Below are 16382 nucleotides of genomic sequence, written 5' to 3'. Positions count from 1 at the left end.
GTGAAACCATCATGTCCAATGAGGCAAAATTGACATAACTACAGACATTGCAGGCTTCCATCATCGCTTGTTATGGGGTCGGTCGTCCTCGGTAATTGTGTTAATGGAGCAGTAAAGGCCACCCATTGACGCTAACAGCCAGCTATAAAAGATGATGAGACGACAAACTATGCAAGAGATGTGTGAATGAGATGATGGCATTACATCAGGGTCAGGGCAGCGATAGTGGAGTGAGAAGGTAAGAGGAACTCCATGTTTCAGAGCAGGGGAGGGCGGTGAAATGACCTCAAAACGGGACAAATCAGCACTTAAGAGATATAAAAAGATGTAAAAAAAGAGAAGAAGGCTAAGAAGACTGTGTCATTTTTGGCTTTAGATATCAGAAAGGACACAATTGTACTAATAATCATAGAACCAAGACTGGTGAAGGGCCGTCATTTTCTTCAATAAACAAACAAATCCTCTGTCATGAGAATCAGTATTAATGGTTTTTAAACATTTACTCTTACAGGGATCCACCACTTTAAGATAAATTTCCTTTGGCCCAAAACAGTTGCGTTATCAACTAATCTCATAAATCTAATCTTAGTTTACAATACTAACTTTGCAGCCTGCTGCTTTGATTCAGAATACCTTTACTTTGCAGGAATTTAAAAGGCTTTGGTGAGATCACATAACCAGCAGCTACAGAAAATAAATTCTCCAGGAAAATCTGAGGATGCATTTGAATCTTTCTGTGTGGCATCTCAACGTCCGACCCCCATAACCTGCCACTCAGTAACTGAGAGCTTTCTAAAGCTGCTGGGACACAGTGGGACAGACGGGGAATAGAAAAGAAATGGAAAAACCTCTGTGGTGAACTACAGGTGAGAAGTGAATGATGGCTATTAAAGCAATCAAGCAAGCAATCATCAAATTCGGGTCAAGTTTGGGAAGAGCTGGAAACACAGTTATGAATAATCAGCAAAGCACACGACACCACAGAAAATCAAGAACAAAATGAAACGTATTTAATTTTACTTTACAGATTATCCAGTTGCATCAGGTCTGGTCACACAGCGAAGGAGGGGGAATCCTTCACTAAAATCTTGTTATTTAAAACAATTTAAATTAAACACATTATCCCTTCATTTTGCAGATACTTCCCGTCTCTCAGTCTGCCTTCACAGTGGACTCCATCAGAGTTGGGGTCAATTCACTTGTTTCTATGAATTCAAAATGTGATTTGCAATTTAATTACTAGTAACAGAATAAATTCAAATTTTTTCCATTATAGAATGGGTATATATAAGGTGTTGAAAGGTTTTTAATATTATATTGTTATTGTTGTTAAAATAAACGGATATAGAATCATTTCCAGTTTTTGAATTGGTAGAATTGAAAGTGAATCAACCCCAAATCTGGACAATTACCCCAAATGTTGTTTTCTAGGATGTGCAACAGGCATGGGAAAAAGATGAAATGACTTCAAACAGTTGGCACTTCAGGTGCGCTTGATTTTAATTTGCCTTGCACAAGTTGGCAAAAGATGACCAGTTAAAATCAGCACACCGGACTAAAATATTTCAAAACATCTCTGCCCCGGCCTGATGTGCACTAGGTACATTTCAAGACAAAACTAGTGCAAAAAGTACTGACATCAGCATGAGATGACTTTACAGTAAGAAAAAGATCTTTTTTTTAAATGATTGCTTATTTCACAGTACAGCTTGGATCAAATCAAAGGTGTACCCTTTAAAACATTCAACAACCAAAGAAAAAGTGACTCAAAACCTGGGACTCGACTTACAGGCCAGTTTCACAGTCTGCATGCAAAGCAATCACACTACTGGATGTTGCAGGGAAGCATCATTTGAAGCGGTTTTCCCTCTGTGCAGCCCGGTCCAGAAACACCTCTAACACCCCTCCTCACCGCTCATATACAGAAGCTGTTTGTTTCTACTTTGCAGCCTGAAGCCAATTTTCATCACTACTTCCATGTTCTTGCAGCCTGTCTGTCTTCTCCCTGCCAATACACGCTGAGAGGCCAAACATCCCTCAGATTAACCTTTTGCTCTTATCACACCCATAAGCAGGGATGTGGTTTTTCTCAGGATTTACAGTTTCAGGTTTTTGGACACACAACTCCCATTCATTCCTACTGGAAGTTTACACATTCTTGTCTTGATTCCCTACTTTTTTTCCCCATTGCTGATCCTCATATGGGTTGCCTTTATGCATGTCACTTGAAACAAAATAGCTAAAGATGGGAGCGGTGTCATCAAGTGAAAGCAAGGATAAATGTATGCACTCATCCTATTCAGAGCCACATAGATGAATTTAGTTGCTGAAACTGCACAGGTACTGCAAAATTATCTAAAACAGTTCTATAGAGGAGAGCAATAGTGTAAAATCATCACTTTGCCATTCATATTGCTTACACCGGCCTGTCTAATCCATTCAAATCCACAGACGTGTAACAAAGTGAGGTTACTGAGGTGCTTCTGGACTTCAGCTGCATTCGGATCAACTAAAATGTATTCTTTCCTTTGATCTCTCTAAAGGATTTTTACTGGCAAGGTCAAGGAAATGAAGGATTTCATGCAATTTGAATGCAGCCAGGGCCTCCGTCTGCGGCTGAACCTTTCGAATCCGACCAGCACAGATCAAGCGCTCCCTTTTCAACCGACGGGAGATAAAAGTGAGAATGGAGCTGACAGACAGAGCCATGCTGTGGTGCATGAAGACAAAGTGCATCGGCATCAAATCACTGGCTAAAAAGGTTGTTTTCTAATAAAAACAAAAACAAAAAACAACAACAACAAAAAAAACTAAGTGGTCTTCGTGGTTCAAGCAGTCATTGCGTGAATGAATGTTGAGGTGAGTGAGGAAGCAGTGCCCAGTTCCTCCTTTTTGTATTGTGAATTTCATCATCCTCTCCCTCATTTCTGTCGAGGGCCACAGTGACAGGCGTGTGACGGCCTCGTTCACCCAAAAATGAAAATCCTGTCATCATCTACTCACCCTCATGCCAAATGAAACACAGGTGAAATTTGTTAGTCCATATAACACACAGGGAGGTTGCCAGCACAACTTCATAGCAGCCTTCTCCAAAACAACTGAAGTCAATGGGGACCGGTTCTTTAGAGTTCCAAAACAAAAACAGCCAAACAATCACACTGTGAATAGAAAGACCTATACACCATTATTTGTTGCAAATCAATCAGCTGTAGTTAAGATTTGCACTAAATTATGGTGTAAATATACTGTAGGTCTTTTTGGAACTCTGAAGAACTGGTCCCCACTGACTTCAGTTGTTTTGGAGAAGGCTGCTATGGAGCTGTGCTGCAGCCTCCCTGTGTGTTATATGGACAAACTTCACCTGTGTTTCAACTGGCATGAGGGTGAGTAGATGATGACAGAATTTTCATTTTTGGGTGAACTACTCCTTTAACAGCGTGTACTCCAGTGTGTGTTTCAGCGAGTTCGTCCACTGAGGCGAGACTCCAGAAAAAAAAAAAAACCCCTCACAAACAGCATTTTCCCAAGATCCTCTGCCTCCGACCAACATGGCTGATAACATAAGTGACTCTTAACGCGGGTTAATTAGAGACTTTAAAAACACACAAACCGCTCTGAAGTTAAACTTTTTGGCACAACAGCCAGAAAAACACCGTGACCAGGCACGCACATACACACAACATACATAACACACGCATGCTGTCACTCCGGTATCAGAACTGTCGCTCATCATGCACATACGTACATTTGGAGTTTATTTTTGGGGGGGGGCAGGGCGGGGCGGGGCTTTTCACGGTCGGCAGCTCTGTTTTGGTTGCGTTTTTCCTTCAGAAGAGTCACCTTGTCATCAACACCAACTACATATCAGAGTTAACTGTTGGCTTTAACTTGGCAGTGTTTGGTAGCATCAGTCTGACCTGGGAAGAGTGTGAATACGACGTGTGTGTGTGCGTACATGCGTGTTTCAGAGAGCCGATGTGTGTGTGTGTGTGTGTGTGTGTCAAGTGGGCTCGCTGATTTTCGTGTCATTGAAGCAGAGTTCTTTGTTTTCAGAAGGGAAAGCGTCAGACGGGCTTCTTCTCTCCTTCTCTTCTTCTTCTCTCCCGCAGTCTCTAACCAGTGAGAGGGGTTACAGTACATTCTTGATGTCTCCGTGTTACATATAGGGCTCTACGTGACATTTTATTACCATTCCACATTGGCCACCCCAATCCTCCATGGAACGGTGCAGTCTTCTCCTCTGTTTTGGCTCAGTGTGGGAGCAGGGAAATTTCAATATAGGGGTGTTATTCTGTGACAGTGGGATGCGGCTACAACATGTATCCAGCATGTTTTTCCTCTCTCCCTCTTCCTAAATCCAATTATCATACGTAATGTCTTCATGGATGAGAGGTGTGAGGTTTGCGTGTTGAAGAACAACAAAAAGAGAGAGAGATAAAGAGTGACAAATAGGGTGTGAGAGCTGAAGGAAGTGTGTGTAAGGGGAGGCGCGCGCTCCCCCCTCCTCTCTTGCTATAGCAGCTCTTCTCTTTGCTTCTTGCTCCTCGTCGGCCCCTGGCCGTTCCTCAGGGAGCCGTTCTGGGGCCGCAGGAGATGCCCGCGCTCCCGGTCCGTCCACGGGACCCCCCCCTGCCCGTCGTCACTGTCCAGGTCAGAGTCTGAGTGCATGAGGGCGGAGGAGGAGGGGGCGGGCGCCGGCTTCAGACGACCTGGTGGCAGGGTGGAGGAGGAGGAGAGGCAAGAGAAGAGAAAGGAACAGGAGGATGAAGATTTGATACTGTTGTGTTAAAGCTGCACTAGGCAAGACTTCTATGTAAGAATACACCTGTCTTATCAGCCTGTCTTATCAAGTGGAGCGTCACGTCCCCACTAACTGAGACACTACAGATTCACCCTGTTTGCCCAAATGAAATTCTGGTGTCAGGTACGGACACTTCTCCCACAGGAGGTGACAAATTGAAACTTAAAAGCTAAATCCAAACTGTCTCCTAAACAGCAGTGAGCAGCGCTCCGTCCAGAGAAATCTGGACTCACCAAAGTTAGACCTTTTGCCTCTCTAATCCCTTTGGTATTCCTCTGTAGAAAGTCATCACAGACCGGCCGGGGTGGTAAACATGAGCGTGCTGTGTGCAGTTTGTTAGGTGAATTCTGGGTATTGAAGTTAAAATTTTTCAAACAGTTTCCTCCTTAAAGTCACCTAGTGCAGCTTTAAATGTTGTGAATCATATTTTAGAGTTGTTGAGATGGTGAACTAAGATTGGTGGTGTGTGTGTGTGTGTGTGTGTGTGTGTGTGTGTGTGCGCGTATGTGTGTGTCTCACCAGCTCTAGGTGGTTGTAGCTCCAGACTGTCTTGCTCTTCAGCTTCAAGCATTTTGTAGCGGCTTTTGCTCCTGCGCACTCTGCTCTTACGCCTTCCAGGGAAAAAACACACATGGCATATCATCAGAGCGGTGGATATACTATAATCCCAACACTCAATAGAAGTCAGTGGAAATGATGGGTTTACTCTATATGCCTGACGGGTACTTTTCATATGCAGATGACAACATTACATTATAATCATACCTGACAGAACACAAAATAAGAATATTTAAGCCGACTCATATTTAATATATATGAGATGGTACTCACCTGCGGCAGCAACACACCATCCCCCAGACGACAGTTGCTATAGCAACCACAATCATGAAGGACGCTATAGTCACATAGAGCACACTCCACTCTGAAATAAAAACGTATGTAAGGCGCAAAAGGGTACTATGTGCATACTATATAAAGAGGAACACGTAAAGAAGAACTACATTTCATGATCGGTGAAGAGTGAATCAATGAATCTCTGAGAGTGACTCTCATTAAGACTAACTAACTGACTGAAATATCTGACTGGGATTGATCTCATCTCACCACAGTTGCTCTCTGCGTCTCCCAGCTGCGCTCTGATGAAGTTCTCCATCCAGAACGGGTGGCAGACGCAGCGCCGGGTGAACGAGTCGCATTCCCCGTGGCTGGAGCAGTTCAGCTGGCAGACTGAGGAGGGAGGAGGGAGGAGGGAGGAGAGAGCTTTAATATCTCAAAGAGGGAATTCATCTTGCAGATGGCAGATGAAACGGCATACACATTATAGAACATATGTAACTTCTCTACGTTAGGTGCACTAAGTAAGACAACAGTGTACAACAGAGTTACAGAAAGAGAGAATGAGAATGAGAGAGAGAGGGAGAGAGAGGGAGAGAGACAGAGAGAGAGAGAGAGAGAGAGAGAGAGAGAGAGAGTATGAAAATGTGAGAGAGAAATATTTCTCCAAACTCCAAAATATGTGTAATTTTGAAAAACTTCCTCCTGACAAAAAACTCCTTTATATCCTTGGAGAAATACGTGAGTGTGCCACACTAGCTGCTGTTTATATAACATGCTGTGAAAACCTGAGACATGAGAACTGACCTAAATATTTTCCATTTTTTCCTTTGTGTGTGATTGAATAATTGCAACTTTCTATTGTTCAATGATCTTTGTTGTTATTATTGCTACTTTTTCTTGATTATCACTGTTTTGCTTTGGCAACAGATACTGTTGTATTTAATGCCAATAAAGCTCATTTGAATTGAATTGAATTGAATTGAGAGAGAGAGAGAGAGAGAGAGAGAGAGAGAGAGAGAGAGAGAGAGACAGAGACAGAGACAGAGAGAAGAGGGACAAGAGTTAACTTGTAGCAGCAGCCCAAAGAAATTTGAGAGATTTGAACTATGACTGCAATCCATCAGTGTCATTATTTGACCTGTGTCTACTTGAATGACACAAGAGTCAAAGTGGCGCCTTCATCCAGTACTCACTGACGGTGTCGACCCGCCGCGCCTTGAAGATGAGAAAGTCATTCTTCTGTTTGCGCAGCTTGTTGCGAAGCCCCATTGCAACGCTGCGGCCGGACAGCGGAGGGCGCCCCGGGCCGCCCGAGACCAGGAAGACCAAACGGGTACTGAGCAGGGAGGGAGAGAGGAGGAAGAAATGTTTTGAGAATTTACTTATAGTAGATTCATTAATCATAGGGAAATAGATCATTCAAGCCTATTTCAAGATTATTTTTATGTAGAGGTGTGACCAAGTCAACTTTGCTCGAGTCCCAAGTCAGTCGCAAGTCTTGAGGGACAAGTCTCAAGTCAAGTCCCAAGTCTATATGTAGAACAGCAAGTCAAGTCAGAACAAATCAAGAGTCCAGTATTAATTTAATATCTTAAAGAAAACTAAATATCTAGGACTTTTCAATGCAATATGGTTTTAATAGGATAAAAACTTGGTAAGAACATCATGAGTTTGATTTTTATAATCAGTTCCAACTTCAATAAATTCAATCATTCCATACAAATTCAGAAAACAGAATTTAAATTCAGTTTTCTGGTGGAACAAATCTCATCACTTTCAAGTCATTTACACAAACACAAGATCTTTTGTCGAGACTTTAGAAACCTTTTCAAGTCATCAAAGTACAAGTCAAAGTCAAGTCCCAAGTCACCAGAACCCGAGTCAAGTCAAATCTCAAGTCTTCTCTTCATGTATCAAGTCAAGTCTCAAGCACTTCAAATTGTGACTTGAGTCTGACTTGAGTCCAAGTCATCTGACTAATGAAAACTTTTATGCATTTCATTATGGGATATACACTTGAGAAAGACATTCAAGATGCAAGAGAGAGAGATGGAGTGATGCGATATGACAACACAATGTGAGCTGCAGTCAAACCCATAACAATGCGAGCTTGTGTTTCAGTCAAGTGATCCACCAGGACGCCATTACTCTTTCACAACAGCAAATCAATCATACAGATTACAAAACAACACTCAGGAATGCCAGTGATGCATTATTACCAAGTCAGTGGAATTGAGTCTAGAGGGAAAAAACAAAATTGAGACGAGTCAAGCGAAGAGAGGCAGAGGAGCTCACCTGTGCTCGTTGAAGGCGCTGATCTCTCGCACGATGATGTCGCTGTCGAGCACGCCCAGTAGCACCCCGACCTGCCGCAGCAGCATGTCGCGCTGCCGGTGGGTGACCTGGGATACAGAGACCTCCAGCACCAACTCCACCAGGTCACGCTCCCACGTGTCTGACAGAGAGACAGACAGAGAGACAGAGAGAGAGAGAGAGGGAGAGAGAGAGAGAGAGAGAGAGAGAGAGAGAGAGAGAGAGAGAGAGAGAGACAGACAGAGAGACAGAGAGAGAGAGAGAGGGAGAGAGAGAGAGAGAAGGGGAGATGAGGGAGGAGAAGGGTGAGGGAGGGTGGTAGGGAAGAGAAAAAAGTAATAAGGGAAGGAGAGAGAAAAAAAATTGACTTGAGAAAACGAGGCCCATTGCAAGATCCATCTAACACTCTGGGAAATAGGCCAGGGCCAGGAGTGACGGATTAGTTTCCGGCTGTGTGTGTGTGTGTGTGTGTGTGTGTGTGCGTGCGTATGTGTGTGTGTACACCATATGTTGCACACAGACCTGGTCAACCATCTTCTGCTGGTTGCTTTGTCTCTTGCTGTGAGGGTGATCATTTGTATGCATGGGCTTGTTTAAAAGGAAAAATCCACACTGATACTCTTACACTGTTATATACCATTAATCTGTGAAGTTAGTTTGTGATTAAGTGTTTCCATCAATTCAAGGCATCCAGAATGCCTTGAATTGATGTTTCAGAGCACTGAAAATGTGTTAAACTCCACTGTAGCTGCGCTGGAAATATGTAGATATGCCATCACATCATCTATGTTTGGCCTATTATCTGTAGGAATAACAAAAATACACCTCCAAACAACAAAATGGGCCCAGAAAAGCAAGGTATATCACCAATAACTGCTTTTTAACAGTGTTTTAGGGTGGTGATTTTTCCTTTGAGTCCAGCTCTATTTCTTGCTGTGTCCCTGTCAGTGCTGCTCTGTCTCTCAGTGTGACTGTGTATATATTGTAAGTTTGTATGTGTGTATGTGTGTGTGTGTGTGTGTGAGAGAGTCTATGTTCACTGTAGCGTGTAGAGTCGAAATTATCAAATCTAGAATTTAGTAAAGGTATGAAAATATGAAGCTTTGATAAAGATATCAATTTACACTCTCTTCCTAGATGAAGGACCTTTACTTATACTAATCAGTCATCAGTCTAAAGATCGTGAAATCTTTTCAATTCAGGGATTACTTTACTCTGCAAGTAAGGAAACACAACAACTTCTCTGTAATAAATGAGAATATTTATTTAACTATTCAAGCATAACAAATCCAATGAGATAAGCAATATAAGGCATGTATATTGATCACCAGAATGAAGCACGGAAACTATAGACTATAATGAAACAAAATAAGAATGAAAGGGAAATGATAATGAAATATGGGAATAAGAATTGGCAGCAGTAAATGGAGGTATGTATGGATCAATCAACCAGAGAAACGAGGCGGAAAGCTACGGGGCAACTAAACTATAAAAGCCTAACTTTTCCTGATCTATTTAAGTAATTTGAATCTAAACTTTGCATCAACTCTCAGCAGTAAAGACGTGGATAATCAGAGCCTACTTTGTTCAGTTGGGAAGTCCTGCCGGTCGGGTTGTCTGGTCCCGCTGGACTCGGCGTGGCCGGTTACCTGGCAACAGCAGACGCTGCTGGAACAGCTGGTCTCTGACTTATTATCGTCACGTCGAGGCAAGCAGCGCTACCGGCTTTTCACAGCTGTAGACAACAGGCCTCTCTGGATGTGGAACACTGCGGCGATGTTGAACCAGTGTTTGACTGCTGGTCTTGGAAGAGTTGACGTTTCTAGCTCTTCTAACTGTTATAAAACTAAATGATCTCGTTCCTAAATAGCTTCGAAAATGATCTTCGCTTGGCTGAGCGTTGATAACTTCTTAACTATTAGACGCGAGGTTCAAACTTCTTGTACGCGATTCTTAAGTTCATCTGGAGAAGACGTCTCTAACTCCAGGTTCAAACTCTAAGTTTCAGCTAAAGTCGAATTGTAGCTAAATTGTTGGTCTCGGCTTCAGCAGGTTTCTTGGCGAGGGCGGAATGTTGAACTGTCTGAAAACCCAGATAAGAACATTTTATAGCTCTTTGAATTCTCAGGCGTGGTTTGCCATGCAAATCACGCTTCGCGCTCTTTTTCTGTTTACTAATTAATTCCTTTGTTTGAGAAGATTTCAGGAAGGAATGCAAGAGGAATCATTCCTCTAGTCTATTTTATTTTGGGATCTATTACTAAGTGATCTTAATAAAGATTTCTTTTAAAATAATACGTCGGTATTTTACATCTCCACCAATTACTGTTGTCAATTGATCGAAATAATAAAAACCTGTCAGCTTCCATTCAAACTTATATAGCTAGCACATCAATATAAGGACATCAAATAAACCCTCCTGGTACAATCTGTGGCTATAAAGTCTTCACCAAGTTAACTCATATATGTAACTTGTGTTTCTAACTGCGTGATCAATATGAAAAGACAATTTAATCATTTAATACATTTGGACGCACTGACATTTTATACTGACATGTCGTCGCTATAAATGACCACAAGGTGGCAGTGTAGGACCATGAAAATGGGAGAGTGTCTCTGGATGAATATCTGATACACTTCAATCATTTAACACATCATGGTCTATGCATGTAACTTTAGCTATTGAACATCTTCAACATATATATGGGCCTATAGTTAACACATCTAGTAGGTAAAGGTACCTAGGTCAAACTGTACCTGGTTTGACTTCCACTGTGCCCCTGTCAGTGCTGGTCTGTCCCTTGCTGTCGGTGACCGTCAGGGTGAAGCTGTACTTCCCCTCCACCAGGTTTCCCAGAAACAGCACCGCCTGGTGGTCTGAGTTGTTCAACACATCCTGGCGGAACAGAACAGACAAAACTTTCATACTCTGCGACACTTTTTTTGTTTGTCTTTTTCCCCAACACTCGGGACGTTAGATGTTTTTCCGTTATTTTTTTCCATTTTGAGTGAATAAACAGAGCTTAAAACCTAATGCTCGTTCCTCTCATTGTATTCTTGAGCACTTCTCTCACTTAGACGGTCATTCTGGTGTGCTTGTAATGATGGAGATCTAGGAGTTTTAGCATATTCTACTGTTGCAGTCATTGTAAGTTGCCCTGTCGTCTACGTTTGGCCAGTTATCAGCGGGAATAAGAAAAGTACATCACCAACAACTATCAAAAATGGGCCCAGAAATTCAAAGTACATTATCAGCAGCTGTGTTTAACTGTTTACGTGTTTTAGGATGGATTTTTCCTTCAATTTTAGACCCCGACTGTACCATTAACCAATCACATCAGATCGAATGGCAAGTGTTTCAGAGATCCAGGTCAAAGGTCGGTGCCAGTCTCACCCCAGCGGCAGGGCTGCTGTCGTCTCTGGTCCACAGGTAGCTGACTCCACCCTTGTCGTCTGTGGAGTGAGACCCGTCCAGGGAGGCGGTCCTCAGCGGCAGAGAGACGGACGGGCCGGACAGGACGTGAGCCACCGGCGGCTGGTCCAGCTCTGGTCAAAAACAACACAGTGTCACACAGGTCAGAGCACTACAAGTCACAGCTTCTGTCACTACAAAGCTGTACAGGCAGTGCACACTTGATAATCTTCCAACGTCCAAACAAGGTTCTTCTAAGTACTTGGCCTACATTATGGCACAGGGGATAGTTACATCTTATCCTGTGTAGGGGCATAGTTCTCCCTGAAAAGGTTTTCTCCCCTCAATCTCTATACAAATATCTATACCACAAACACCCGTATTTCCTTCCTGCCATTGTAGGATTGACCCAGAGTCCAATAGTTTCCTAATATAAGAACCAGAGCCACAATTGAATCAAAAACTTGTGAGTAGCAGTATGTTTTTGTGAAAGAAGACCACATTTCTTGTATTTGCATTACTGACTAAAACAAAACACTGAAAACACTGTTAGAATGATATGTGACTGATGAGCCAAGCAATTAGCCCAAACCAAGTAGCAGCAGATGATGCTCAAGACATGGAGTCATTTCTTAGTTTGTCATCATCTTCTTTTTACTCTTTTTCTTTTGGGCTGAGATGTTTTCATAAGGCTTGTTGGGGATTCTGCATCTCATACACACAGTTTGTATCTCCTCACGGTCCCACTGCCAAGGCGCCGTGACCATCAAGATGATCATCAAAATAAATAGAAAAATAAATAAGCTAAAGTAAAATCAAGCAGCAATATAAAACACTTTCAAGTTGACTGTACATCCTCACCTTCAAGAAATTCTAATAAAGGATTCCATATTTTTTGTAAAGTTCTTTGCCTTTCCTCTGGCTATATATGTGTCTATATAGTCTCTCTAATACAAGACAAGATGTCATCTCTTTTACTCATATGTGAACAGAAGGCACATCCACCTTGTTCCAAAAAAGAGCTTCATTCTCCTGGCCAGAGGGAGTCCAAAGTCTATCAAAGATGACTGTTTCAAATTGACAATAAAGCCCTCCAGATATATACCTAGAAAATACCACTTTAACTATGAAGCTTCACACCTTAGTTGAAGATTTTCACACAACTCCTACAGTCTGTCCTCTTATTGCACAAAGAATTGTACATCATTACCAAGAACGCACTCTGGCACCAGTTTCATCATTTCTATATGCAAATAAACTAAAACTAAACCTTAGAAGAAGGCATGTTGTCTGGGCTGTTTTCTGAAGCCAAAATAGCTTCTATTGTTAATACTCTTGCCTCTAGGCTTTTGTCATACAATGTACACGTTACAAAAAAGTTCTTCCTTGTTATACTCATACAAGCTCACTATTGTCTTGGTTTACACGGAACTGAGATTCCAACATCCTGTCTCTAAAACATAAAACACACACGACTATGTTACTATGCTTGTGAGGAAAGTCTATTAACTTATATTCATTTCTTAATTACTAATCCTCATCATCCATAACCTTCACCCTAACTTTAATCCAAGTCCAACTCAAACCCCTAACCCTAAAAATAACCCTTTTGCTAATGAGATCAGGAAAAGAGAAAAGTCCACACACACACACACACACACACACACACAGACACAGACACACACACACACACCTTCTCGGACAATGACTGTCACAGTGTCGGTACTCTGCAGCTTCCTCTCATCCGTTACTGTCAGAGTGAACTCGTACGTGCCGACCTCCAGACCCGTCACCGTGGCAACAGCACCGTCTGCATTCTCAATCTTCACACCATCAGGACCCCTGATGGAGGGACAGAGGGTGAGAGAGAGGAGAGAGAGAGAGAGAGAGAGAGAGAGAGAGAGAGAGAGAGAGAGAGAGAGAGAGAGAGAGAGAGAGAGAGAGAGAGAGAGAGAGAGCGCATTTAGAAAAGAGTAGAAACCTTTAGCTTAATGACTCAGACAAATGTGGAATCACTCAGAATGTTTTTAAAAGCAATGTCTCTTGCACATTTTAATTCCATTGCATTACAGCAGTCGTGAAGCTTTTAAGTGACCATGTGGCAAAAGAGGATTTCAGCTACTGCATCAACTACTGGAAGTCTAAATTTGACTACAAAATGGCCATACGATTCCAATGCAAAAGTATAAATGTGTGCATGTCTCTGTGTCTGACTGACGTGGTCTGTTGCCAGTGGTATGTGGCGATCTTCTGGTCGTCGCTGCTCTTGCTGCCGTCCAGTGTGGTCCGGTCAACCGGCAGGGTCAGCTCCTTCTCCGGCCCTGCGTCTGCTACTGGCGCCTTATTGTTTTCTGGAGGATGGAGGGACAGAAAGAGCAGTTTGAGGAAAAGAAATATACATCTCTATTGTACAGATCATAGGAAACATATTAATGAAGTGGGCTTAACAGCTGTGGCTGGTTGTTCTCTGAGGAAGCAAGGGAGAGAGAAAGACTGACGAAGAAAAAACATGTTGAAACATGTCGTCCCCAACAAATGATGCAGGCCAATCAGTAAACAAGGTGCATCATCCCTCAAGTGTCATCAAAATGCTTTCAAAGTAAAAAATTTTGACCTTTAATTAGAGCGTCCCCACAAGACCAATCAGTGCAATTTTTCAAACGCTGCCAACATGCATAATCCCTCCAAATTCTGTCAAAATCAGACCAGTGGAGTCTGATTTTGACCTTCACCTGAAATATCACGTTTGAAGGACAGACAGACAGTTTCATCACATGGGAGACAAAAATCTATTGTGCACTACATAAGAGGTGAAAGATTGAGCTATATTCATCTTTATAAACCAATATTCATCTATATTGTACCTTATTTTATCTTGTACTATTGTAATATGCTTTGGCAACACTCAATACTACTTGATTTCTGCCAATAAAGCTTTTTCTGAATCTGAATCTGAATCTGAGTCTGAGTGAGAAGGCAAGGAAACAAGTGACACATTGTACATGTTTTATGAAGCCCCTCAGCAGCCTTGGAGCTGGTTGGGATTCATTGCCTTGCTCATGGACACTTCAGCAGGGTGGATGCTTGTCAACAAGGGGACTTGAACCCCGAGTGCTCCAGTTGACAGATAGTCTGCCTACTGCCCCTTCCCACTACCTCCTGAAGGATCACACGGCAAAGAAAACCCACTATGACTTTAGAGGAAAAATGCCCTCGGATCAGCACTTACACTATCTGATACATAAAGGCTGAAGTGTGTGATCAGACACCAGCAGTCCTGCTCAGAAACACTTTGGAAACACAGGCTCTGAGTAACAGGACACTGCCATTTTTATTCAGATGTTGTTCCTGAAATGGTCGAGACGGTCTGACCTCACAGGTAGATGTGTGTTCGCAGGACAGGTACAGTTCAAACACCGCTACGACGTCTTGCCAGTGTGCGTTTCCAGCCATGTGTCCACACACTCAGCGCCTATCACTTCGCACCTACACGTGCATGAACACACACCTCCCATTCACTCTTTTCCCCAATGTCATTTCCACTAAAGGTTAAGCAAACAGGAATTCAGATTAACAGTGCCGCTGTTAGTACTGACGTTAGCTCCATACATTCTGGAAGATCATTTGAGGCTTGCAACAGGTCTAAATACATCTATGTACTGTAGTTCAGCATAGTATTCACACTTCTTATGTATATTTGTATATAGCTTGTGGGTGAGAGAGGCAAACAAGAAGTAACAAAGGGCATATTAAGTTTGAGACAAGGAATTGAGTCCTAGTCTCTCTTTATGGAGGTGTATGTGCGTCCGACAAACGCACACAGCTCCAGATCAATAAATAAACCAAATCAATATCACAAGTGAATCACTGGTAAAAAAGAAGATAGGAAGAACGGAAGGAAACAATGAGAGCTGTAAGGAAGGTAGGAACTGGGGAAGTAACAAGCAAAATCTCTAATTAATCCCCTCTCTTGCCCATTACTCTAACTTTCCTCTCAACTTAAAACTCTCTGATCAAAACAAGCTGTTTTTCAGCCGTTTACCTGGCTGTACGATGACGGTGACCTGGGCGGTGTCCTGCTGTCCGGCCGAGTCGGTCACAGTCAGCTGGAAGGTGTAGTCTCCCTCCTGCATGGCCGACAGCTGCAGGGTCGGGGTCCGCACGCCCTGGAAAACAAAACGAAACAAAAAGACACCACCGTTACACTTTTACATTTACATTTTAGGCACCATGCTCTCATCCAGGGTACTTAACAATGATTCCCGAACTAGTGCCCCTGTTTCTGGACCCACTAGCTTAATTTCCAACCATGCATGTATTACAAAATGCTAGGTAAGTTGTCACATCTCTAATTTACAGACACATGATTAGAGCACAAAATGCAGGATGGGAGAAAGCAGGAACAAAATCTCCAGCTAAAAAAAAATGTTATTTGTAGCATGCAGGGGCAGGATTGAGCGTTAGTCAGGAGGTGGAGAGAAACAACGAGTGGTACCTAAACCCTCTCCTACATACTGTACACCTCTTTGTCAGTAGGTAGAGGAGACCGGGAGCTGTGACCAAGAAAGCTACTGACTTTAGTTGCTGGATTATACCACATTGTGCTGTGTCTGAGACCTGCAAAGTGTATTACAATATCCATATGCAAAGCAGAAGAGCGCCTTTCCCCAAACTTACTTACCCACTTGCCAGGTAAATACAACCACGGCTGGAAATAACTAATTACATTTACTCCAGTTCCTGTAATTGAGTAGCTTTTTTGTGTACTTTTACTTAAATCAATTTTTACTTTAGTATTGTATTACACTACATTTTAGATCACCTTCATTCCAGAGTACAAATTTTGTAAGCTCGCCATAAACATCAGAACCTGCCCAATCAAATTAGTAAATTATTCACAGTGAATGGTCAGTCAGCAAAGAAGAGAAGATTTTAGTTTTAGGTTCTAGAAATAACTAGTTTGAACTCTGTCCTCTCGTCCTTTTAGACTTACATAGACAAGATCATATCTAACAATGT

General features: G+C 42.4%; 1 protein-coding gene across 2 annotated transcripts in view; it reads right to left on the bottom strand.

Annotated features, from left to right (window-relative positions):
• Nucleotides 1–988: 988 nt before the first annotated feature.
• Nucleotides 989–16382, bottom strand: part of kiaa0319l (KIAA0319-like ortholog) — a 29477-nt gene continuing 14083 nt past the window's right edge. The window contains exons 15-26 of one of the 2 annotated variants that reach the window (XR_013507490.1): nucleotides 15406–15529; nucleotides 13582–13714; nucleotides 13057–13205; nucleotides 11346–11497; nucleotides 10709–10847; nucleotides 7934–8093; nucleotides 6832–6974; nucleotides 5906–6028; nucleotides 5633–5723; nucleotides 5321–5412; nucleotides 3426–4709; nucleotides 989–2961 (exon numbers count right to left, since the gene is read on the bottom strand). Coding sequence is in view for 1 of the 2 variants with exons in the window: in XM_078290342.1 (XP_078146468.1) it covers nucleotides 4513–4709; nucleotides 5321–5412; nucleotides 5633–5723; nucleotides 5906–6028; nucleotides 6832–6974; nucleotides 7934–8093; nucleotides 10709–10847; nucleotides 11346–11497; nucleotides 13057–13205; nucleotides 13582–13714; nucleotides 15406–15529 (1503 nt within the window). In the remaining variant the exon portion in view is untranslated. Of the gene's footprint in view, nucleotides 4710–5320; nucleotides 5413–5632; nucleotides 5724–5905; nucleotides 6029–6831; nucleotides 6975–7933; nucleotides 8094–10708; nucleotides 10848–11345; nucleotides 11498–13056; nucleotides 13206–13581; nucleotides 13715–15405; nucleotides 15530–16382 lie in introns of both variants that reach the window. The other variant, XM_078290342.1, reaches the window with a different exon arrangement.

This window comes from Centroberyx gerrardi, chromosome 19 (assembly GCF_048128805.1).
Source record: "Centroberyx gerrardi isolate f3 chromosome 19, fCenGer3.hap1.cur.20231027, whole genome shotgun sequence".
In the NCBI taxonomy this organism is placed as follows: domain Eukaryota; kingdom Metazoa; phylum Chordata; class Actinopteri; order Beryciformes; family Berycidae; genus Centroberyx; species Centroberyx gerrardi.
The sequence above is the reverse complement of the archived record's forward strand: the minus strand, read 5'-3'. Positions and strand labels throughout refer to the sequence as shown.